The sequence below is a fragment of the Scyliorhinus torazame genome, chromosome 19, assembly GCF_047496885.1.
Source record: "Scyliorhinus torazame isolate Kashiwa2021f chromosome 19, sScyTor2.1, whole genome shotgun sequence".
Lineage (NCBI taxonomy): Eukaryota > Metazoa > Chordata > Chondrichthyes > Carcharhiniformes > Scyliorhinidae > Scyliorhinus > Scyliorhinus torazame.
The window spans coordinates 55,438,268-55,464,017 of NC_092725.1; the positions used below are offsets into that span (position 1 = coordinate 55,438,268).

The 25,750-nt window shown below is 44.6% G+C and overlaps 1 protein-coding gene across 3 annotated transcripts in view; it reads left to right on the plus strand.

Moving 5' to 3' along the window:
• ipo8 (importin 8) overlaps positions 1–25,750 on the plus strand; it is a 122,279-nt gene that overhangs the window by 73,443 nt on the left and 23,086 nt on the right. For all 3 annotated transcript variants that reach the window (XM_072484306.1, XM_072484308.1, XM_072484309.1), the window contains 5 exons: positions 11,478–11,643; positions 13,845–14,005; positions 20,372–20,497; positions 22,145–22,211; positions 24,172–24,297. In XM_072484306.1, coding sequence (XP_072340407.1) covers positions 11,478–11,643; positions 13,845–14,005; positions 20,372–20,497; positions 22,145–22,211; positions 24,172–24,297 — 646 coding nt within the window. The remainder of the gene's footprint in view (positions 1–11,477; positions 11,644–13,844; positions 14,006–20,371; positions 20,498–22,144; positions 22,212–24,171; positions 24,298–25,750) is intronic.

Consider the following 25,750-nt stretch of genomic DNA (forward strand, 5'->3'; position numbering starts at 1 on the left):
GGTAAATCTCTTCTCCACCCTCTTTAAAGCCTCCACATCCTTCTGGTAGTGTGGTGACCAGTTTTAAAATATATATATATATTTTATTGAAAATTTTTCGATCACAATTTTTTCCCCTTACACATCAAACATAACAAAAAAGAAAATTTAACAGAGAACAAATGGCTAATCAACATGGTAAACTAATCATTTAACATAAACTAAAACTTCCCCCTCCTTCCCTGGGTTGCTGCTGCTGGTCATCTGTCTTCCCTCTAACGTTCCCCTAGGTAGTCGAGGAATGGCTGCCACCGCCTGGTGAACCCTTGAGCCGATCCTCTCAGGGCAAACTTTATCTGCTCCAGTTTTATGAACCCCGCCATATCGTTTATCCAGGCCTCCAGTCCGGGGGGTTTCGCTTCCTTCCACATGAGTAAAATCCTACGCCGGGCTACTAGGGACGCAAAGGCCACAATGTCGGCCTCTTTCGCCTCCTGCACTCCCGGCTCATCCGCAACTCCAAATAGAGCTAGCCCCCAGCCTGGTTTGACCCGGACCTTCACCACCTTCGAGATCACTCCCGTCACTCCCTTCCAATACCCCTCCAGTGCCGGGCACGACCAAAACATATATGCGTGGTTTGCCAGGCTTCCGCCGCACCTCCCACACTTGTCCTCCACTCCAAAGAACCTGCTCAATCTTTCTCCCGTTATGTGTGCTCTATGTAGCACCTTGAATTGAATCAGGCTAAGCCTGGCGCACGAGGAAGAGGAATTTACCCTGCTTAGGGCATCAGCCCACATACCCTCCTCTATCTCCTCCCCTAGCTCTTCCCACTTTCCTTTTAACTCGCCCGCCGACTCCTCCCCCTCTTCCCTCATCTCTCGGTATATCTCTGACACCTTGCCCTCCCCGACCCACGCCCCCGAAAGCACTCTGTCCTGGATCCCCTGTGCCGGGAGCAGCGGAAATTCCCTCACCTGTTGTCTTGTGAACGCCCTCACCTGCATATATCTAAGGAAGTTTCCCCGGGGCAACTTATACTTTTCCTCCAATGCTCCCAAGCTCGCAAACGTCCCATCTATAAATAAATCTCCCACCCTCCTAATTCCCAACTGGTGCCAGCTCTGGAATCCTCCATCCATCTTTCCTGGGGCAAACCTGTGGTTGTTCCTGATTGGGGACCCCACCAGGGCTCCCCGCGCACCTCTCTGTCGCCTCCATTGTCCCCAGATATTCAATGTTGCAGCCACCACTGGGTTCTTGGTAAACGTTTTTGGTGAGAGCGGTAGCGGCGCCGTCACCAGCGCCTCTAGGCTCGTCCCTTTACAGGACTTTCTCTACAGTCTTTTCCACGCCGCTCCCTCTCCCTCCATCATCCATTTACGAATCATCGCCACATTGACGGCCCAATAGTAGTCGCCCAAATTCGGTAGCGCCAATCCTCCTCTGTCTCTGCTACGTTGTAGGAACCCCCTCCTTACCCTCGGGACTTTCCCTGCCCACACGAAGCTCGTGATGCTCCTGTCTATTTTTTAAAAAAATGTCTTAGTGATTAGTATAGGGAGACATTGAAATACAAATAAGAACCTCGGGAGGACCATCATCTTAATTGCCTGCGCTCTGCCCGCCAACGACAGAGGCTGCATGTCCCACCTCTTGAAGTCCTCCTCCTTTTGTTCTACCAATCGTGTCAGATTAAGTCTGTGCAAGGTTCCCCAGCTCCTAGCGATCTGAATCCCCAGATATCGGAAGTTTCTTTCCTCTTTCCTTAGAGGCAGGCCTTCTATCTCTCCACTCTGGTCCCCAGGGTGTATCACGAATAGTTCACTCTTTCCCATGTTAAGCCTATATCCCGAGAAATCTCCGAACTCCCTCAATATCTGCATGACCTCTGTCATCCCCCCACTGGGTCCGTCACATACAACAGTAGGTCATCTGCGTATAGCGACACTCGGTGTTCTTCTCCCCCTCTAATCACCCCTCTCAATTTCCTGGAGTCTCTCAACGCCATGGCCAGAGGTTCAATTGCCAACGCGAACAACAATGGAGATAGCGGGCATCCCTGTCTTGTTCCCCTATATAGTCGGAAATACTCCGATCTTTGCCGACCCGTGACCACACTTGACGTTGGGGCCCCATGAAGGAGTTTGACCCAGCTAATAAACCCATTCCCGAACCCAAACCTCCTTAACACCTCCCATAAGTACTCCCACTCCACCCTATCAAATGCCTTCTCTGCATCCATTGCCGCCACTATCTCTGCCTCCTCCTCCACTGGGGGCATCATTATCACCCCTAATAGTCGTCGCACGTTGACATTCAGTTGTCTCCCCTTTACGAACCCTGTCTGGTCTTCGTGCACCACCCCCGGGACACAGTCCTCTATCCTCGATGCCAGTACCTTTGCCAGCAATTTGGCGTCCACATTCAATAATGAAATAGGTCTATAGGACCCGCACTGCAACGGATCTTTATCCCGCTTCAGAATTAGCGATATCGTCGCCTCCGACATTGTCGGGGGTAAAGTCCCTCCTTCCCTGGCCTCATTAAACGTCCTCACCAACAGCGGGGCCAACAAGTCCACGTATTTTCTATAAAATTCCACCGGGAACCCGTCTGGTCCCAGAGCCTTCCCTGCTTGCATATTTCCCAGCCCCTTAATAACCTCGTCCACCCCAATCGGTGCCCCCAGGCCTTTCACCTCCTGCTCCTCCACCCTCGGGAACCTCAATTGATCCAGGAACTGCCGCATCCCCTCCTCTCCCTCCGGGGGTTGGGACCTATACAGTCCTTCATAAAAGGTCTTGAACACCTCGTTTATCTTCCCTGCTCTCCGCACCGTAGCTCCCTTTTCGTCTCTAATTCCCCCTATCTCCCTCGCCGCTGTCCTCTTTCGCAGCTGATGGGCCAGCAGGCAACTAGCCTTTTCCCCATATTCATACCTCCTCCCCTGTGCCTTCCTCCACAGCACCTCCGCCCTTCTGGTGGTCAAAAGGTCGAACTCCGTCTGGAGTCGTCTTCTCTCCCTGTACAGTCCCTCCTCCGGGGTCTCCGCAAATTCCCTGTACACCCTTAAAATCTCCCCCAGTAATCTTTCCCTTTCCTTGGCCTCTGTTTTCCCTTTGTGGGCCCTAATGGAGATCAGCTCTCCTCTGACCACCGCTTTTAGTGCTTCCCATACCACTCCCACTCGGACCTCCCCGTCGTCATTAGCCTCCAGGTACCTCTCAATACATCCCCGCACTCTTCCACACACTCCCTCATCCGCCATCAATCCCACATCCAATCGCCAGAGTGCTCTCTGCTCCCTTTCCTCTCCTAGTTCCAGGTCCACCCAGTGTGGGGCATGGTCCAAAACCGCTATGGCTGAATACTCAGCTTCTTCCACCCTTGAGATCAACGACCTTCCCAGAACAAAAAAATCTATCCGGGAGTACACTTTATGGACATGGGAGAAGAAGGAGAACTCCCTGGCCCTCGGTCTAAGAAATCGGCATGGATCCACTCCCCCCATTTGGTCCATAAACCCCTTGAGCACCTTGGCCGCTGCCGGCCTTCTTCCGGTCTTCGATCTGGATCTATCTAACCCTGGGTCCAGCACGGTGTTGAAGTCCCCTCCCAATATCAAGTTTCCTACCTCCTTGGTGACCAGAATTGAACACTATACTCCAAGTGTCGCCTAACTAAGGTTCTATACAGCTGCAACATGACTTGCCAATTTTTATACTCAATGCCCCGGCCAATGAAGGCAAGCATGCCATATGCCTTCTTGACTACCTTCTCCACCTGGGTTGCCCCTTTCAGTGACCTGTGGGCCTGTACACCTAGATCTCTCTGACTGTCAACACTCTTGAGGGTTCTACCATTCACTCTATATTCCCTACCTGTATTAGACCTTCCAAAATGCATTACCTCACATTTGTCCTGATTAATCTCCATCTGCCATCTCTCCGCCCAGGTCTCCAAACAATCTAAATCCTGCTATATCCTCTCACGGTCCTCATCCCTATCCGCAATTCCACCAACCTTTGTGTCGTCCGCAAGCTTGCTAATCAGGCCAGTTTCATTTTCCTCCAAATCATTTAGATATACTAGGAACAGCAAAAGTCCCAGCAATGATCCCTGCGGAACATCACTAATCACAGCCCTCCAATCAGAAAAGCACCCTTCCATTGCTACTCTCTGCCTTCTATGACCTAGCCTATTCTGTATCCATCTTGCCAGCTCACTTCTGATGTCTTGTGACTTCATCATTTGTACCAGTCTGCCATGAGGGTCCTGGTCAAAGGCCTTACTGAAGTCCATGTAGACAACATCCCTACCTGCATCAACCATCTTTGTGACCTCCTTGAAAAACTCTATCAAGTTTGTGAGACACGACCTCCCCTTCACAAAACCATGCTGCCTCTCGCTAATACGTCCACATGCTTCCAAATGGGAGTAGATCCTGTCTCGAAGAATTCTCTCCAGTAATTTCCCTACCACTGACGTAAGGCTCATCGGCCTGTAGTTCCCTGGATTATCCTTGCTGCCCTTCGTAAACAAAGGAACAACATTGGCTATTCTCCAGTCCTCCGGGACATCACCTGAAGACAGTGAGGATCCAACGATTTCTGTCAAGGCCTCAGCAATTTCCTCTCTTGCCTCCTTCAGTATTCTGGGGTAGATCCCATCAGACCCTGGGGACATCCACCGTAATATTTTTCAAGACTTTTGGGATCTCAATGTGACCCAGGCTATCTACACACCCCTCTCCAGACTCAACATCCACCAATTCCTTCTCTTTGGTGAATACTGATGCAAAGCATTCATTTAGTACCCCGCCCATTTCCTCTGGCTCCACACATAGATTCACACATAGATTCCCTCCTTGTCTTTCAGTGGGCCAACCCTTTCCCTGGCTACACTCTTGCTTTTTATGTACGTGTAAAAAGCCTTGGGATTTTCCTTATCCCTATTTGCCAATGACTTCGTGACCCCTTTTAGCCCTCCTGACTCCTTGCTTAAGTACCTTCCTACTTTCCTAATATTCCACACAGGCTTTGTCTCTACACAGCCTTCTGGCCCTTACACATGCCTCCTTTTTTCTTTTTGACGAGACCTACAGTATCTTTCGTTACCCAAGGTTCCCGAAATTTGCCACATTTATCCTGCTTCCGCACGGGAACATGCCGGTCCTGAATTCCTTTCAACTGACATTTGAAAGCCTCCCACATGTCAGATGTTGATTTACCCTCAAATATCCGCCCCCAATCTAGGTTATTCAGTTCCCACCTAATATTTTTATAATTAGCCTTCCCCCAATTTAGCACAATCACCCTAGGTCCGCTCTTATCCTTGTCCACCAGCATTTTAAAACTTACTGAATTTTTTGTCTGCACTTTCGCCCTGTGTTTGCGAAGGTTTCCTCCAGGTGCTCTGGTTTCCTCCCACAGTCCAAAGATGTGCAGGTTATGTGGATTGGCCATGATAAATTGCCCTTAGTGTTCAAAAAGGTTAGGTGGGAATACTGGGTTACAGGGATAGGGTGGAGGCGTGAGCTTGAGTAGAGTGCTCTTTCCAAGAGCGGGTGCAGACTCGATGGGCCCAATGGCCTCCTTCTGCACTGTAAATTCTATGATACCAGGCCACATCCTGTTAAACGTCTTCTGTACACTCTCCAAAGCCTCACATCCTTCTGGTGGTGTGGTGACCAGAATTGAACACTTATGTTCCAAGTGTGGCCTAACTAAGTTTCTACCAGCTGCAGCATGACTTGCCAATTTTTATACTCAAGTAAGCCTCGACTACCTTCAATGGTAGAACAAGTGTGGCTTCACAGTGCCAGGGTCCCAGGTTCGATTCCCCGCTGGGTCACTGTCTGCTGCACGTACGTCCCATGTCTGCGTGGGTTTCCTCCGGGTGCCTCCCACAGTCCAAAGACGTGCAGGTTAGGTGGATTGGCCATGCTAAATTGCCCTTAGTGTCCAAAAGGTTAGGAGGGGTTATTGGGTTACGGGGATAGGGTGGAAGTGAGAGCTTAAGTGGGTCGGTGCAGACTCGATGGGCCGAATGGCCACCTTCTGCACTGTGTGTTCTATGTTCTATATTCTCCACCTACGTTGTCACTTTCAGTGACCTGTGAACCTGTTCACCCTGATCCCTCTGCCTGTCAATATTCTTGAGGGTTCTGCCATTTACTGTATATTTCCCACCTGTATTAGACCTTCCAAAATACATTACTACGCATCTGTCCAGATTAATCACCATCTGTCATTTCTACCACTGGGCGTCCACCGCAGAAAGTGTACGGAGATGTTTCAAGGAAGTGGGAGCGCGACTAACCGAAATGCCCACCATGGCCCACATCTGCAACAATCATAGATTCACTCCTGCAACAATGACGCCTCAGTCAAGAGGTGAAGATGGGACATGGGGACACTGATGGTTAGGAACATGTGCACGACGGTAGAGTATCGACCCTGGAGGAACTCACCGGGAAGTTTCAGTTCCCGAGAGGGAGCAATCTGAGGTAGGTACCCAGGCAGATCGAGGCTGAGTCCCTGGTGCTGTGAAGCAACAGTGCTCACCACTGTGCTACCGTGCCACCGTATTGTTGTGCCTACAGTCCAGGCAGATTGTTCCATACCCAAAGACCTTCACAGAATCACAGAAATGTTACAGCGCAGAAGAAGGCCATTCAGCCCATCATGTTTGCACCACCTACGAGTGAGCAATTCACCCCCGCCTTCTCCCTGAAAGCCTAAACATTTGTCCGTTTCAGATAATGGTCAAATTCTCTTTTGAATGCTTCAATTGAACGTGCCTCCACTGCACTTTCAGGCAGTGCTATCCGGACTTTAACCAATCACCACATGCTGAAGCTTTTCCTCCTGATACTTTATCTTTTTTTAATTAATTATGAAATGAAATGAAAATTGCTTATTGTCACAAGTAGGCTTCAATTGAAGTTACTGTGAAAAGCCCCTAGTCACCACATTCCAGCGCCTGTTCAGGGAGGCTGGTACGGGAATTGAACCCACGCCTCTGGCCTGCCTTGGTCTGCTTGAAAAGCCAGCTATTTAGCCCTGTGCTAAACCAGCCCTTTTAATTACTTTACCAGCCCCTAATTACTTTAAATCTGTGTTGTCTCGTTTTCAATTTTAGGGGAATCGGAGGTGTAATCCAGAGACCCAGAGTATTGCTCCAGGGTCCCAGGTTCAAATTCCACCACAGCAGATAGTGAAATTTGAATGCAATAAAAACCTGTTGATGACAATAAAATCATTATCAATTGCCGTAAAAACCCATCTGGTTCACTCATGTCCTTTTAGGGAAGGAAATCTTCCATTCTTACCTGGTCTGGCCTACGTGATTTCAGACCCACAGCAATGTGGTTGACCTTTAAATGCCCCCTCAAGGGCAATTAGGGATGGGCAATAAATGTGGCACAGCCTGCGACTCCCATGTTTCATTGACAAATTTTTTAAAAAATTTTTTTTTAAAAATCAGTTTTTCCCTAACTTTTATACTATTCGGACCCCTCATGATTTTCCACACCTCTCAAATCTCATCTGTTCCTTTCTCCAAAGAAAACAATCTACAGTCTTTCTTCATTACTGAAGTTCCTCAACCCTGAAACTATTCTCATTTCTTCGGCACTCTCTCCAGTGCCTTCATATCCTTCCTGAATGCAGCATCCACAACTGCACGCAACACTCCAGCTGAGACTGAACTAGTGTCTTATACAAATTCAGCATAACTTCCTTGCTCTTGTACTCTATGCCCTATGAATAAAGCCAAAGGTCATGTATGCTTTTTAACTGCTCTCTCAACCTGTCCGGTGACAAATGAGGCCGCACTTTATGACTTGTGCACATTTACCCCCAGGTCACTCTGTTCCTGTAACCCTTTAGAAACGTTCCCTTTATTTATATTGTCTCTCCATGTTCTTCCTACCAAAATTAATCACTTCACATTTCTTCAGATTGAATTTCATCTGCCACCTTCTACCCATTCCACCAATGTGTCCTTTTTAATCATCCTCGCAGTTTGCAATGCATTCAAACTTTGTATCATCTGCTGACCTTGAAATTATTCCCAATACACCAAGTTCCAGGTCATTAATATATATCAGGAAAAGCACGGATCCCAAAACCAGTCCCTATGGAACTCCACTACAAACTCCTCCAGCCCGAAAAACATCCATTAACCACTATTTTGTTTCTTGTCACTCAGCCAATTCCGTATCCATGTTGTTACTGTCCCTTATTATTCTATGAGCTATAATTTTGCTCACATCTGTTGTGTGGCAGAGTATCAAATGCCTTGTGGAAGTCAATGTACACCACATAACTGAATTGTCTTCATCAACCTTCCCTGCTACCTCTTCAAAAAGAGAGGGTTGGACTGAAAACTTACTGCTGTAGAATATTTTCCTGTACACACTCCAGGAACCTTGTCCCTTAATGCCCAGTCCGATACTACAATCCCAGTGTAGCTGGATAATTAAGCTCTCCTATTATAACTAACTACCCTATAATTTCTGCATCTCTCTGTAATTTCCTTGTGAATTTGTTACTCTACATCCTTCCCACTGGTTGGTGGCCTGTAGACCGCATCAAGCAATGTAATTTCTGTTCGCTAAATAGACTCTGTCCTTGACCCCTCTTTGATATCCTCTTTCTCCAACACTGCAATATCCTTAATCAATGCTGCCACCCCTCTCACTTCTTCCCTTCTCATCTTTCCTGAACACCTTGTATCCAGGACACGCAGTCCTGCCCATCTTTGAGCCAAGTCTCTTGTTATAGCCACAACATGGTATTTCCTCACAGCAATCTGCACCTGTAACCCACCAATTTTATCTACCATACTCCATTCTGTACAGTGAATTGGCCGCTGAGTCACAACCTCCTGGGCATCCATACTTCTGCAACAAGGGTACCTGCCAGCAAGATGGGAAGATGCTCGGCATTGAGACTGACAGCTAGGAGACGGTCGCTGACTGCTGTGACCTCTGGAGGCTGACTGGAATGGTATTTGAAGATGCAAGCAGAATTGAAAAGCTCATCTGGCTGGGAAGAGGGCCGAGAGAAAATGGAAGTCAGTGATCCATGCACCTTCTAAGCCATTGTCTTCCTCTGCAGCTAATGCATCAGAGACTGCCATGCCAGAATGGGGCTCTTGAGCCCCACCAGACAGCGCTCAACAGAGTTGACCACCGTGGTGCAAACGATTGTCTTGCTGCCGCGCGCAGATTATAATTTTCTCCTTTTCTGTAGTGGCTCTTTGCTGAAACAAAGTCATGCTCAACAGTGTGCTGAGTCAGTAACGAGGTGGTTCCTTCAAAGTCATCCAACAGCAGCCTCTTTAAACTTACTGTACTGCAGACTCTCAGCTCTATAATTGTAATATTGTACAAGATAATGCAGTGCTGACATTTGTTAATACTACTATGTAAATTATATTTATTTATAAACTATTTTAATTTTACTGACATCTGACTAAGGAAGAAAATTTCAATTTCTAATATTGAGCTGGATTATAACTTTTCGTATTTAGTTCTTTGGACATCTTTGGACTGTGGGAGGAAACTGGAGCATCCAGAGGAAACCCACGCAGACACGGGGAAAACGTGCAAACTGCACACAAACAGTCACCCAAGGTCGGAATTGAACCTGGGTCCCTGGTGCTGAGAGGCAGCAGTGTTAACCACTGTGTCACCATGCCGTGTGAGGGGTGTGAAGCTGTGAGCTCCAATAACTTGCTAAAGTAACTTTCACCTGTCTTGCAGCTGTTAGCAGGCCATTTGACCATGGAGGGTATGATAGCAAAGCCTGATTTTGTCCTTGAATACACCTTTTCTAGCAGAAGTAAATCGAGATCAGGACACATTAAATCACTCTCCATTGATTGTTGCTGAGAGAGGACAAGGTCAGCTTGCCTCCCCATTCTACACCGTCCATTCTCTAGCCCAGAGGCATGAAGTGAATATTACTACTTCAGTAGCCACCCTGACTGGAAAACCCAATAGTTCTGGCCTGTGCAGCTTGGATCTATAGATCTTTTTCTGAAACAAAATGTCATTGAGTGGAATAACCTGAGGGTACACTTTGTTATTGTATGCATTCATTTGTAATCTGAAAATTGTTAGTTAATTCAGTTGTTTACCTTGAGATTTTGTATTCTTCTTACTATAGAATCTCTCTTTGAATTTTTATCTTCCATCAGTTAAGTTATGCATTTATCCTTAACACACTAAAATAGATATCAGGCTGCCATATTTTCTACAATCAATGCCAGACCTTTGGTGAAGAGGTTGGAGTAAAGTATCAATGTATTTTTCAGGAAATAACTTTTGTTTTCCAATATTGTGCCTTTCAGGCTGGCAATCGTAACTTCTAACTGTATTTAAAATTGGCCATTGTACACTAATCTTGGTATAACTCCATGACCATGACTGTGTTTTCATTTGTTTGTGCATGGACTTTCCATTTCTTCGAATAACCCAAATGTGTAAGCACTTTTTTTGTCTTTTGTTGCTGAGACAGATATAGTGGTAAAAATTGTCTGTTAATAGAGACAGTTTAGTATGTCATGCTTTTGAGCTGTCCTATTTTAGAAGGAGCACCCAAACAATAAACAGCACCATTGTAAAAAGGTGCAATACCACGCTAGATATTATGATTTAATAGTTTTATTCTCGCAGTGAAAATCCCTCCACACACTGCAAGTTGTTTTGTACACTTGGTTCTGCAGTGTGCTCCTGAAGCATTACAGCTCTTGAGGAAGATTTGCACTGGAGCTCTCGCACCCATCTTGATTTGAGTTGGATCAGCCTGGTCTATGTTGCCAACTTGAATACTTAATAAAAGTTCAACTTGTCCAGCAGAATTCCACTATTCACATTTTCGCAAAGTGTGTCCGTGATTTGGAAACTCTGGAAAAAGCTGGAACATACTGAAGACCCACTTTCTCTTAAGTATAGCAATTCACCTCTGTTGAGGTTAAGTTATGATGTGGAGATGCCGGGGGTGAGCACAGTAAGAAGTCTTACAACACCAGGTTAAAGTCCAACAGGTTTGTTTCGATGTCACTAGCTTTCGGAGCGCTGCTGAGGAAGGAGTAGCGCTCCGAAAGCTAGTGACATCGAAACAAACCTGTTGGACTTTAACCTGGTGTTGTAAGACTTCTTACTGAGGTTAAGTTACTTCACTGATCAGCTATGAAAGCTTATTTGTAAAAACAAATTTCACCTTTCTCATCCATGACATTGATGAACCGTGGTTGAGGCAATTGAAGTAATCATCTTCGACTGTTTTGGAAAGATTGTAAATTACTGAAATGTTTCAATTCCCAACTTCCAGGTCCTGCCTCAGCCACTTAAGTGATATGCATGTAATCGCCCAACAATGGACAAACACCTATTCGTTCGAACCATTTTCTTTCAAAATGCAGGTCACCTGTTTCAAATAAGACTGATTATTTTTCTTGCTTCTGACTTCACGTTTTAGGCTTGTTGGGTTCTTCATTCATTTTGCAATCTGAAGTTCACAAATGATCTCAACTTAAGAAATGCAGTCGAGTTGACAAAGAAGAGTTTAATTGAAGATAAAGAGATGCCAGTCAAAGTAGAAGCTGCCATAGCCCTCCAGACGCTTATAAGTAACCAAGATCAAGGTGAGTCAAAGAGAGATCTTGCGCTGAAATGTCACCTTTAGTTCTTGCAGTTGTTTGGGCTGGTTACTATTCTATGTTGTATGACACAGATGATTGAGTCTCTCAGATGCTTGACCAAGTATTTGGATTCAAGCAAACAAGAATACATTTTCATGTTGCGGTAGCTGAATAAAAATCGATTGATATGAGAACTTTTTAAAACATTAGTCCATTTCCAGGTCACAAAAAAAAATATTGCCACTTTGAATAGATATTATGCCAATTTTGTTGTACTCCTGCACCAGTGCAGAAACACTGGTGGAAATGCTTCTGAGTCAGAAAGATAATATTGATTGCTGGGTTTTTTGATTCATTTTTATGGGATGTGGACTTCATGGACTTATACCAGCATTTATTGCCAGTCTATAATTGCCTTTCAGAAGGTGGTGGTGAGCTGCCTTCTTGAACTGCTGCAGTCAGTGTGGTGTAGGTACATCCACTGTGCTATTAGGCAGGGAGGCCCTGAAGCCTAAACAACACAGTGTCTATTAGTCCATTTACATGCCTGGTGCAGAGTATTTCATGAATAGACACAGGGAGGCAGTCACTATTATCACTCTATATCGAACCAGCAGGCTATCCTCTCTCACTATCAGTAGCACTGAAACTTTATGTTTCCTATTCTGCTGGGCTTGCCAACTTGGAACTGAATGACATAAAGAGCAACTGTGCTGATTTTCACTACTGCCTCACAGCACCAGGTTCAATTCCAGCCTTGGGTGGCTGTCTGTGTGGAGTTTGCACGCTCTTCCCATGTCTGAGTAGGTTTCCTCTGGGTACTCCGGTTTCCTCCCACAGTTTACAGATATGTAGGTCAGGTGAGTTGGCCATGCTAAGTTGCCCCATAGTGGCCAAGTATGTGCAGGTTAGGTGGGGTTACGGGGGTAGGGCATGGGGGGTGGGCCTGGGTAGAATGCTCTTTCAGAGGGTCGTTGCAGACTCCGATGAGCCGAATGGCCTCCTTCTGCACTGTTGAAATTCTATGATTCCTGACTCCAGGTTTTATGCTGGTCATTGCATGTGCTGATTGGGGGTTGGAGAGCAGAAGAGTACAGACAAGTATTGGACAGTAATGTGGCTGCTTAAATACATTTATGCTGGGGTACTTGGGTAGTTTTCACCTTGCAGGCCTAGGAAAACAGTTAACCAGATAGAGAGCCGAATAGATGTCTCAATATTTCTGGTCCTCTTAGATACTTCAATTCAGTGGTGTTATATCTTTAATCCGAAAGGAGCTAATGATGATGGTGTCTCACAGTGCCAGGGATCCGGATTTGATTCCGACCTTGGGTGACTGTCTGTATGGAGTTTGCACATTCTCCCCATGACTGCATGGGTTTCCTACTGGTTGTTCCGGTTTCTTCCCACAGTCCAAAGATGTGCAGTTTAGGTGGATTGACTATGCTAAATTGTCCCTTCGTGTCCAAAGTTTGGGTGGGGTTGCAGGGGATTGGGCCTAGGTGGGGTGGTCTTTCGAAGAGTTGGTGCAGACCTGATGGGCCGAATGGCCTCCTTCTGCTCTAGGGATTCTATGATTCTGTGCAGATCCAACAGCAGCCTCTTTGAACTTACTGTCCTGTCGGCTCTCAATTGGAAGCACCCCTCTTGGATCGTTAAGCTTGGTAATCTATCTTCAACTGGCTGTTGTTCTCTTAAATAAGTATTGAAATCTCCCTGCTTTTAAGCACAATTCCAAAAGTCAATCGTGCTTTCAGCTGAGTTTGCATTACTGTGGAGGGAAAAAAATAAATTTAAACCGGAAAATGTAGCTTATTGCACAAATTGTTGTTCCCAGTTGTATGGTGCTCAGATGGCTGAGTGGCTGGTTCATGATGTGGAATGACGCCAACAGCTCGGGTTCAATTCCCATACCGGCTGAGGTTATTCATGAAGATCCCGCCTTCTTGACCTTGCCCCTCGCCTGATTAACCCCTCGGGTTAAATCACCACCAGTCCGCTCTCCCCCTCAAAAGAGGAGAGCAGCCTATGGTCCTCTGGGTCTATAGCGACATTTACATTTAGTGCAGTGACAACTGAGGCTATGAAGGATCACAGAAACTAGGTTGGCTTAATATGAGTGTCTAGATATTTGGGGCAAGAGAAATGAAGTCAAGAAACTAAGAAAATACTTTGCAACTAATATATTATTATTTTCCCTCCAGCTAAGGAATATATAAAGCCATCGGTTAGGCCAGTAATGCAAGAGCTACTCCATGTTGTCCGAGAAACCGAGAATGACGATCTCACCAACGTCATTCAGAAGATGATATGTGAATACAGTGAGGAGATGACCACTATTGCTGTTGACATGACACAGCATTTAGTAAGTATTCATCTGAGATCTGGATCTTTTGATAACGTTGGCAGCTCAGTGGGTTGATCCTTTAATTGAACAAGTCTGAGTCTTTGAAGCGCACAGTAATGCTGTACTTTGGCTGGCTAATATTACACTGGCCTCAGAGTCTGGAGGTCCTGGGCTCACCTCTCAATCCAGAGATAATCTAGCCTGACACTCTCAGTGCAGGACTACCATCAGACGTGCCATGTTTTCGATGAGGCATTAAAGTGAAAATCCATTTTATCCCCTCAAGTGGACGCAAATGATTGGCAGTATTCCAAATGAAAGTAAGGGAGTTCAGCCCAATGTCCTGGCCAATATTTATTCCTTTTTTTAAACAGCAGATTATCTGGGCATTATCGCGTCGCTGTGTGCCAAATGCCTGCTGTGTTTCTTACATTAGAACAATGATGACACTTCAGAAGTACTTAATTGGCTGTAAAGCACTTCGGGATGCCCAGAGTGGCAAAAGGTGCTACATATATTCAAGTCTTTTTTTTTTGTTTTTGTTTGACTGTTTTGAATTCCATTGCCTCCACGTTTTGTTTGCAAGTGTCCCTTGTTTCGTGAGTGAAGAGCATGTAGGGCAAATAACTGAGATGTTCCCCCATTGATACCATTTTTAAAAACTTTTTATTAACTCTGACTCTCTTACCTCTTCCTCCAAACTTCTCCTTCCAAAGTTAGTAAACACACATTAACTTGTTTTGTTGGGGATTGGTTTAACACACTCTACCTCGATTCCTTGGGGTTTAATGCAGAAAGCATTTGCCTTTGTGTTGTTCGTTAAAAGAGTAAGATTGACCACTTTTAAACTGTGCTGTTATGATACTACAGCTCCAGTGTTGTGGATCAAAATCGTAGTGTACATGATTTGCAGCAGTCACATTATAAAATCACGTACTTCCAAGTGATGGAGAATTAAAAGAAATCTTCCATTTAAATAGTTTGAGTTAAACCATTGATATCAGTTGTGATGTCACAACAGTCAAGATCACTTCACCCTCTCAACTCAAGAGTTTCTATTGCATAACTTTGTAGCACAGTAATTTAAAAAACATTTTTGGTAATGCAGCCGTTATGAAAAGTTATTGTATAAACCTGTTGCTGTCGAATTAAAAGTAACCGATAAAGATTATTTAATTTCCAATCATCCGATGGCAATATTTGCACAGAATTGTCGAAAGAATAAAAGAGCTTGCATTTATATAGCACCTGACACATTCTCAAGATGTCTCAAAGTAATTTTATAACGGTCATTGATGTTAGCAAGATTCCACAAACAAAATGAACAAATAACAAGGTAATCCCTTGGTGATGTTGGTTAAAGGAGAAATGTTGGGTTGGATATCCTGCTCTTTTCTTTCTAATACTACCATCAGGACCCTTGTGTTGAGGCATTCAGGAGGTCACGGGATTATTATCTGTTATTATCGGAAAAGGAAGAATGCGCAGGGTTATGGGGAGAGGGTTTGGGGGAGACGGTGGGGTTATAGCATTGGGAAAATTTGCACATTTGGCGAGCTGGTACAGAATGGCCTCCTGATTCTAGATTCTGTGCCGTTATTGACCTAAACAAGCAGACGGGGCGGCAGTGCAGAGCCTCATCCATAGGAAGGCACCGTGACAATGCAGCACAACATTAATGTTACAGCTGAGATTAGGTGCTCGTGAGTCTTGAGTGGGCTTTGAAACCCTCAAAGTTTAAAATCCAAGGTGTGAGCTGGAGAACTGAATGAAGCTTTAAACAGTCCTTGTTGTACACTGAGTTTGAGTTTAATGTTTTGAGTCATGAGCATCACAATCTTGAAACACTGTTTATAACTTTAAAAACAATTGTGCATTTATATAATGTCTTTGAAGGAACAAAACATCCCAAGTTTCTTCACAGAAGCAATTACCAGAAGTATTTATCCATTTTGATGGACCATAATTAAAGAGATGTGCAATGCCTCACTATTTATTTCTCTAGTCATGAGCAGATGTAGCCATGAACTCCCTGATGCATTGCTGGCCAACAAGCAAAACAGGAGCTGCATGAGGTTCTTAGACCCATCAGCATAATTCATGGTTTTGTAACTCTCTGGATGGCTGCAGCAGTTACACACAGCGGAGTTCTGTTCACTGTGGAATGGGACCAGTACTTAGCAATGCGTGAGACCAGAACCAGCAAGAAGTGATTATGAAAAAAGAGCTTTAGTTCCATTGAAAATGTTGGCGTTCTTGTAATAACAGCAATGCTGCTGAATTTATATGACCTGACCTAAGCACTAGATTACAGCTGGGATGTAGGTTCGAACCTTGCATTGGCCGGCCAGAAGTCTGTCCTTGCTTATGACGCCAATCTCCAGGAAGGTGCAGTGCTAGCCTTGCATATTGCTTTGAGGAATCCCATGATGACTTTTTAAACCTTATTTAAATGTATTGTCATTGCAGCACTCCCACCCATATTTTTGCTGAACTTGAAATTACAGCAATTTGCTTTTATTCTTTTTAAAATATGTTTATGAAAAAAAAAATCATAATAAACAATACAAGCCAGAACAAAAGAGAGAAAACCCCCCCACAATCGAGCATAAAAGTAAAACAAAAACACACAACCTATAATTAACTTAAATACTAAACCTGACCTAAACCCATTAACAACTAACGGTGACTAACTCCTTAAAAAAGAAAATAAATGGCTGTCGTCTTAGATAGAACCTCTCCACCGACCCCCTGGTGGTGAATGTGACCTTTCCGAAATGCAGAAATGGCATCAAGTCACCCAACCGAGTAGAGACACTGGGCGGAGAGGGAGACCTCCAACCAAGCAATCAGGCTATCAGCGAGGCAACGGTGACAACATAATCACTTATTGTGCCTCTACCCCAGACTGAATCACCTGCGAATCCGACACACCAAATATGGCCACCAGCGGACACTGAACCAAATCTATATGGAGTATCTCCGGTATGGTATTAAAGAATGAAGCCCAGAAACTACGGGTTTGGGACAGGACGAGAACATGTGCGTATGGCTAGCCAGACCAAAAGAACAGCGATCACACCTATCTTCTACATTTGGAAAAAACTCACTCATCTTTGCCCTAGTGCGTCCTGTGAAGGACTTTAAACTGAACCAGGTTCAGCTGGGCACATGATGACATGGAGTTAACCGTGTGAAGATCCTCGCTCCAAACCCTATCAGTAAGAATGGGGCCCATTTTACCCTCGCATCGCTTAACTGAGCAGAATGTGGCCATATGGCCCCTCGCCAGTGTTGCTCTTATTAACCTTAGTTTTATTAGCTCTAATTATGTCACCTTTGCTCACGAGTCGCCAGGTATCTTTCTGATACCGCCACGTGGTTCAAGCTCTAGTAATGATTAATAAGGCAGCACACCGCTTAGTAAGATTAAAATCAACGGTCATTTATTATGTACAGCAATAAATACTTACACAATAATCCTACTTTCTAGATCACTACCTACCACTACTGGCCAATACTTAACTTTTGGGAATGGCCCACCAGGTCAGGGAAACGAATGACTTATCGAATTGAGTCTGGCCTGCGGGATTCAAAGGCTGATACAGGTCGATGGCTAGGAGTCTCTATCGGGTAGCGATCGCTGGAGTCAAACTTACGGTTGCTGGTCGATGGTTTTTGCGAAGGTTGCGAGCAGGAGAAGAAGGGAGAGGAGGGTCGATCTGAACTTGGCCCCTATCTTTTATAGGTCCCAGGGGCTTCCCGCTTCTCGGGGCGGACCTTGACCTGGTCCCAAGTGATTGGACTTGTTCGCAATCACTGGGTTCGATATGCTCCAATAATGGGGCGATTCCTTGATCGGGGGGTGGTCGTTCACCTGTCTTTGTTTCAGCCACTGCAGGCGCCAACAGGTCTGGCCCAGCATTCAATTGCTAATATGTTGCAATTGTTCCCGGGGATAGCCGATTAAACTGCAGATGTCTGTGTTGATGTGCTGCTAATGGTCGCAGGTATCGATCTGGGCCGACTTCCCCAGAGCCGAATATGCTGTTCTGTCTGCAGCTGTCCGTTTGTGCCCTGTTGGCTGCTTTTCCCATCAGCCTTTTCGGTTAGCCATTTTACATCGGGTTTTGGCCAAATTAATCGGGAATCAGCCATTTTAGGTGGCTACACCAGGCCAAGCCCGGGACACAATCCTCCACATTGAGGAAGAACGTGGTGCCAGAGAAAAGGAAAGAAAAAGCCTCATGTGAAAAATCTCAAACTTGAAAATAACGAAACAAACTTAAGTTGGGCAACTGGAATTTATCAGCTAACTCCCTAAAACCTCCCCTCCACGAACAAGTCCCCAAACCGCTCCAGGCCCTTCACTTCCCAAGATTTAACTGTTGGATCCAACCCAAACAGCAGGAAAAGGTGATTGCTGCAAATAGGGGCTGGTAACGAAAGGGAAAGGAGCTGAAAATGCTGTCTCCAAATCCTAAGAGAGGAGACCACCACTGGGTTTGAGGGAATTATGGCATGAAGAGAAGAAGTAGAGCAGGACCGTGCCTCCATCTGTCCCCAAATAGATTTGGGATCACCAATCCGCACCAATATTTTTTTGAATGAAAGCCAGTAAGAGAACAATAAATCGGGGAGGGCCAAGCCCCCCAACTGTCTGGCCCAGCGAGGCCCAGTTGTGGGCCACTCGGACCCCCAGATAGTGAAAGTTTGTCTTAGAAAGGCAAAAAGGTCACGTCTCCTATTGGGCTTGCCTCCCAGTGGTATTAACTTGGAAGCATTCACTTTTGCCTAAGTTCAATTTATACCCCAAGAAGGAGCCGAAAAAAAAGCAACTTCGTTATGCCGCCTCTGGAGGTAGCTGGGTCCGTAGTATAAAGAAGTAGGTCATCCGCATAGAGAAACAACCGATGCTTTACCCCATCCCGACAAGTACCCTTCCACTGACACGAGGACATCAGCGCTATAGAGAGTGGCTCTAAAGAGCGAACAGGAGTGGAGAAAGTGGGCAGGACTGCCTGGTGCCCCGAGTCAAGGGAAATTAGTCAGAATTCAGAGATTTCTACGAACACTGGCAGTAGGGGCATTATATAGCAAGTGAATCCAGAATGCAAATTTATGACCAAATCCAAACCTTCGAAGAATCTCATAAATTCTCCCATTCCACCCAATAAATACCTTTTCAGCATCCAGAGAAGCTATCACCTCCGGCTCGGATGCTGGGGAGCACGAAAGGATTACATTTAACAGGCATGGTATATTGCCTGACAACTGTTGGCCCTTCATAAAGCTTGTTTGATCCTCTGAAATTATATCTTGGATGGAAGGCAAATCTCCAACCACAATGCCAACATCCTAGCGTGTAGCTTGTCGTCTGCCTTCAAGAGCGATATCGGGTGGTACGAACCACACTTGTCAGGTCTTTCTTAAGAAGCCAGGAAATGGAAGCTTGAGTGAGGGTCGGAGGCAGAGATCCCTGAGATGGGAAATCATTAAACATGTCCAAGCACGTCTTGGAGAATTCAATCGGAAAGCCATCCGGACCGGGGCCTTGCCAGACTACCAGCCCTAATACATTACAAAATCTCATCTGGGCACAGCAGGGATTCCAACTCATTGCTCAGATCCACCTCAACCGTTGTGATGGTGGACCATCCAGAAAGTCGGGCAGGATTGATTTATCGTCAGGGGGCTCCAATCTATAAAGATTGCGGTAAAAGGATTTCAAAACCGTATTAACCTGGGGAGGGGCAGAAATTAGGTTGCTGCCCCAGTTAATCTCCCGGGAGTCTGTCTGCCGTTTGAGTTGGTGAGCCAGAAGCCGAGTGGCCTTCTCCCCATAATCATAGAACGTGTCCCTGGAGCGTTGTAACTGCCGTACCGCACTGCCAGCACACAATAGCTCAAACTGGGTCTGAAATTGTTTTCCTATTTGCCAGTAGTAGGATTAAGCAAGTAGCAGTTTGCTTTTATAATAGTGTCTTTAACATTCTAAGATGTCTAAAGACAGAACCTAATTAGACAAGGGTGGCACGGTTGCACAGTGCCTATACTTCATTTTACAATCTTATACCGGTATCAGTACTCATGATTATATTTTTTGTTCTATTGTAACTAGTGGATAACTGGAATGATGATTAAGGGCAGCAACCATGTTCAGACCCGGTGCCATCTGAAAGTGAGACCCACAGACTACTGAGTTTGCACTGATTTCCTAAAGCTTTGGATATTGCTGCCATTAGCGCTCCCTCTTACCTGTCATTAATCATTTTTGTGAATTGTGTGTGCAGATTTAATCTTTTGTGAAATTATTTTGGTGCTTGCAGGCTTCCAGACAAAAGTGTGTGAATGTAAATACGAGGTTTTTGTTTTCCTTCTCAGGCCATGACTTTCAGCAAAGTCCTCCAAAGTGACGCGTATGAAGAGATAGAAGATAAGACTGTGATGGCTATGGGTATCCTGAACACAATAGACACCATCTTGACTGTGGTGGAGGCTCACAAGGAGGTCAGTGGCCATTTTATTTGGCTGAAATCATTTACTGTCTAGATGGTGCGGTTCATTATGTTGTGACAATAACGTGAATGTAATTTGAGTGATGGAAGAAAGAGATGCAGCCATTGGCTTTGTAACTTGTACATTTATTGTATGTAGAGAAAATGGTGGACAGTGTTCTTGCTTGGAGCAGGTGGACATTTTTTGGTGGGGAGGAGAAATGATTGAGCAGGGGAGGAATTTGATAGCTCAGTAATTTTGCACAGTAATACAGAAGTCGACACCATAGGAAAATAATGGAAATCTCTGAGGAGGAGAATGTTGAAGATGAAAGTGTGACGTGGACAAGGAAAGAAAAGAGTGAGAAAATGGGATTAGGCTTAATGTGGGAATCAAAATGTGTGCAATTACACAAGCAGCAGGTAGACTTGAGGTTTATAGGTGCAAACTTTGCGGAAAGTTATGCTTCACTAAATGAAATTCTATTTGGAAGGAAACAGTCAAGTCCAGCAGCCTGCTTTATTCCCAGAAGGGATAAGATTTGGGTGTTTTTCACTGCCTGGTGATCAAGCGTTCCGAATCAGAGGTTGTCTCTTAAAAAACAGTTCTTGTTTCTTCACACAACAAACCAGTGACTGCTCAGTGGCCAAATAAAAGCAATTTTAAAAACATTACCAGTCTGTCAGATTGCCTTCAAGACAAAAGTGCGATTGGGTTCAATGCACGGTTTTATTATACTCTGCAGCAGATGTCTTTCTGTTATCAATTCTCTTTATTTGTCTTTCGTGCCAAACCATCTTCTGTCACTTCCTCAACTTTGACCCCACAGCTCCCAACCCTTTCACCTCGCTTCACTTACTTGGCACATTACACTACATTTGCAGGGCGGTATTGGCCAGCAGCAATTTGGGTTTCTCTCCTTCCTTTAATGTAGTAAAACATTCTTAGCCAGTTGGCAAGATAACAAAAAGCACAAACCTCCTGATGGTCCACATCAGCCCAATTGTAATTGCGTGACAGAAGCATGTGGCAGAAAGGACCTCCTCAAAATGCAGAAAGAAATCTAAAGTTAAAAGGAAAAACCCTTCAGTGTTTTATTGAATGAGGAGGTTTGAAAGGTCAAATGGCTTTTCCTCATCCCTAACTTTTCTTGTGACTTAATGACATTGAACAATTTATTTTTTCCCCCTGTTTTCATGAACTTCTTTTCACTGCATTTGCTTTGCTCAGCCTTTATTGCTCAACGTAACATTAAATTGCTTGCTTGGTCCTTATGACATTCCAGGAGGTTTTTCATCAGTTAATTATTGCTTGGTGGTACAAAAGATTTGATATTTTGGTACTGCAACTAGGTGCTATACTATTCAGTGGCAGAGGAAACCAGAACATAACTTTGTTTTTTTTCTATTTTAAAGCGCCCATCTAAGGCTTGATGCTAAAGCCACCTGCTTCATTAAACCTTGAATGTTGAGAAATTTGGTCCCTATTTTTGAAGATTTGCTGATCCTTCAAATAGACATAAAAGAAGGTTAAATCTCTGGCAGCTATATTGAGTAAATGGATCCTTTCTATTGCTTGCTCATCTAGATTGTTACCTGTTTATTCCAGAGTAACAGTACACACATCTTTTTCCTCCTCCGTTTCCACCCCATCCTCCAGATTACACTGCAGCTCGAGGGCATCTGTTTGCAGGTCATTGGACTAGTACTTCAGAAACACGTAATAGGTACAGTCATAACACTTGTTTGAACTTTTATTATTGGAAGAGCAATTGGACCCTGATAAGGTTATACAAATGTTAGCAGTTTTTAATTATCAGCAGACAAAAATCTAACAGAATATTTAAGAAAGGACTTGCACCAATGGGCTGGTTTAGCTCAGTGGGCTAGACATCTGGTTTGTAATGCAGAACAAGGCCAGCAGCGCAGGTTTAATTCCTGCACCAGTTTACCCGAACAGGCGCCGGAATGTGGCGACTTGGGGCTTTTCACAGTAACTTCATACTTTTGACAAAAAAAATTATTATTATTATTACTGTAAATCCTGGCATAAAGTGCAGTTGTTTTCCTGAAAAGTGCAACTTTTGAGTGAAGCAACTTCAGTTGAATCAAATTTTCCTTGAAAGCCAATGGAAAAGCCTTATTTAAGTTCTGTAGGACCTTCCTCATCAGAAAAAAAATTAAAACCTTTATACCCTGTCAGCTGAAACACTTTAGAACCAGAAACTTCCTCCAGTGCAGAAGGAGGCCATTCGGTCCATCGGGTCTGCAATGAACCTATGAAAGAGCAACCTACCTAGGACCACACCCTCGCCCTTTCCCTGTACCCCCACCTAACGGGCATATCTTTGGGATGTTGGAGGAAACTGGAGCACCCAGAGGAAACCTATGCAGACAGGGGGAAAACGTGCAAACTGCACAAAGACAGTCACCTAAGGCCAGAATTGAACCTGGGTCCCTGGCATTAAGGCAGAAGTGCTAACCACTGTGCCACCGTGTGCCGCCCCAATTGCTAAATTCCTGCATTGGTAAATGCAATAACTTTTGAAATAAAATAAATTTAAAAATATAGAATTAACATACTAACATTTACGTAACACCGGCTCACTGACTCTCCTTGCTTGCCAAACCTTCCACTCACCACACGTATGGCCCACTGGCCCACTTGGTTGCTGTGGACCCTTCCTTCCTCTGAACCTCCTGCTCTCCCCGCCTTGCCATTTCCCATTGCTGTGCGTGAGGGTTTTGGAGATGAGTGTCAACAGCCAGGAAGGACCGCTATGACATGCAGGGGTTAACCACAAGCTGGATGGTTGGCAGCAAAAGAGAGGGTTGGAGTGTGGCAGAGGCCGCAACTTAAGAGGGTCGGTGGTGAGAGGGAGCAACAGAGACACTCCAAAATTGTGTCAATTGGGTCTCACACTCCTACGTCAGACCTGACATGAAACAATTATAAAACAAAACTCTCAACACTTAACTGACTGACGTTAAAGAGGAACAACTGAAAACGGGGACTTGCGGCATTCATATAGAGCCATCGCAGCCTCAGGATGCCCAAAGTATTTTGCGGCCAAATAACCTCTCATTGAAGTATTGCAACTGTTATAATGTAGGAAAACACAACAAATCATTTGTCATTGATCCCACAGGAAGTGTAGAGATAAATAATCAGAGGATCTGTTTTTAGTGTATGTTGCTTGAGGGATAAATAATGGCCAAGATATTGGGAAAACTCCCCTGCTCTTTGAAATAATGTCATGAGATCTTTTGCAACCTCCTGCGAGAGCAGATGGGATCTTTGTTTAACATCATATCTGGAAGACGGCGCCTCAGATAATGCAGCACTCCCTACATACTGCACTGCGTGTCGGTCTAAATTATGTGATCCGGTGTGAGACAAGAGTGCTGTCACTGAGCTATGGCTGACAATATTAATTTGAATATATAATACTTTTTTGTCATTCCTCAATATTTTATGCTTATCCGATACCTCAGTGTGACGTGATTGTTGGACTGCTAATGAAATTCCTTTTGTAGTACCTTACTGTTCCAATACAATAGCTGGTAATCTTGCTGTATTTTTAGTGTGATATTGAATTAATATATCAGCAGTTAAATTAACATGTAATAATTCTTCCTTTGTGTGAGATTTCTTAAACAATAATCCCTACTTTCTTCCTGCTCCAGAATTCTACGAAGAGGTTTTGTCCCTAGCATACAGCTTAACTTGCCAAGTAATATCTCCTAATATGTGGCAACTTCTTGGTGTTCTGTATGAAGTCCTTCAGCAAGACTGCTTTGAATATTTCACAGGTATTCACGGTTATTCCTTTGGATACTTTTTAAAAAAATCTTGCATGTTGCAATGAAAGGTTTCACTTCAAATATATAATTTATCTTTGGTAGAAGCACCCAACAAAGTAAAATCCGTACGATGGAGGATTCGGATTCTTGGTAATCCCACGCTGCTAACCTTGACCAAATCCATTTGGTTGTCCTATGTTTTTAAGCAGATTGAAATCCTCTTGCGTGTTAGTCCCAACCCACTTTCCTTAGAGTGCTTATTTAAATGTGAAAGTAGACATAAGCTAATAACACAGACGTTAGGGCGGCACGGTAGCACAGTGGATAGCACTGTGGTTTCACAGCGCGGAGTCTGCACGTTCTCCCCGTGCCTGTGTGGGTTTCCTCCGGGTGCTCCGGTTTCCTCCCACAGTCCAAAGACGTGCAGGTTAGGTGGACTGGCCATGATAAATTGCCCTGAGTGTCTGAAAAGGTTAGGAGGGGTTATTGGGTTACGGGGATAGGGTGGAAGTGAGGGCTTAAGTGGGTTGGTGCAGACTCGATGGGCCGAATGGCCCCCTTCTGCACTGTATGTTCTATGTGACCGGCCAATTGGCAGCTTCTCGTGCTGTAACCATGTTTAATTCTAGGTAAGCAGTTTAGGTGGGGTTACTGGATAAGGGGGATAGGGTGGAGGCATGGGGTTTAAGTATGGTGTTCTTTCAAAGGGCCGGTGCAGGCTCGATGGGCTTAATGGCCTCCTTCTGCACTGTAAATTCTATGATTATCGTTGCTCTAAAAGTCTTGTTGACAAACTAAGTTGGGTGTCAGAAATATAATGTTGCTTGTTTAAGCTGTATTGAGCTTCGTACAGGGTTTGATAAAGACCATGGGAAACTCATCTGGATTGGTGGCATTAACATGTCAAAGAAAAGTGACTCTCCAACTGAATGGAAGTGAGTTATAAGAAGGATATCCTAGAAGAGGGTTTCATTGAACTCCGCATCAATCTGCCATTAGTAATGTTGATGTGTTTGGTGGTTCCACAGTATGACCAGTAACAACAGCCAATCAAATAATACATGGTGAATTTCACATGGTGTTCAGCCCTTTCCATTTGCCCAAATTTGAAATTGTTGCTAAAAGATTGTGCAATCCTAACAGTAAAAAGATCAGTGCGAGATGTATTTCAGTTTGAATGAAGAAATTTTTATGCCATGAATATAAAAAGGTTCAGACCATATATATATTTACCTTTTTAAAAAAAAAAAACATTTAGAGTACCAAATTCTTTTTTTGGTTTGACCATAGTGGCATTACAGGCAAAATTCAATTGAATTGCTCTTTGGCGAAGGAACCCTGCAGTTCACCAGGGACTTGAACATATCCTGATAAGAACTCAGGAGAACAGAAGACAATGGGTAACACTACAGTGCAAGGAGGAAATTGACACTGGCTTCATGTGCTTGCTGACACCCTCAGC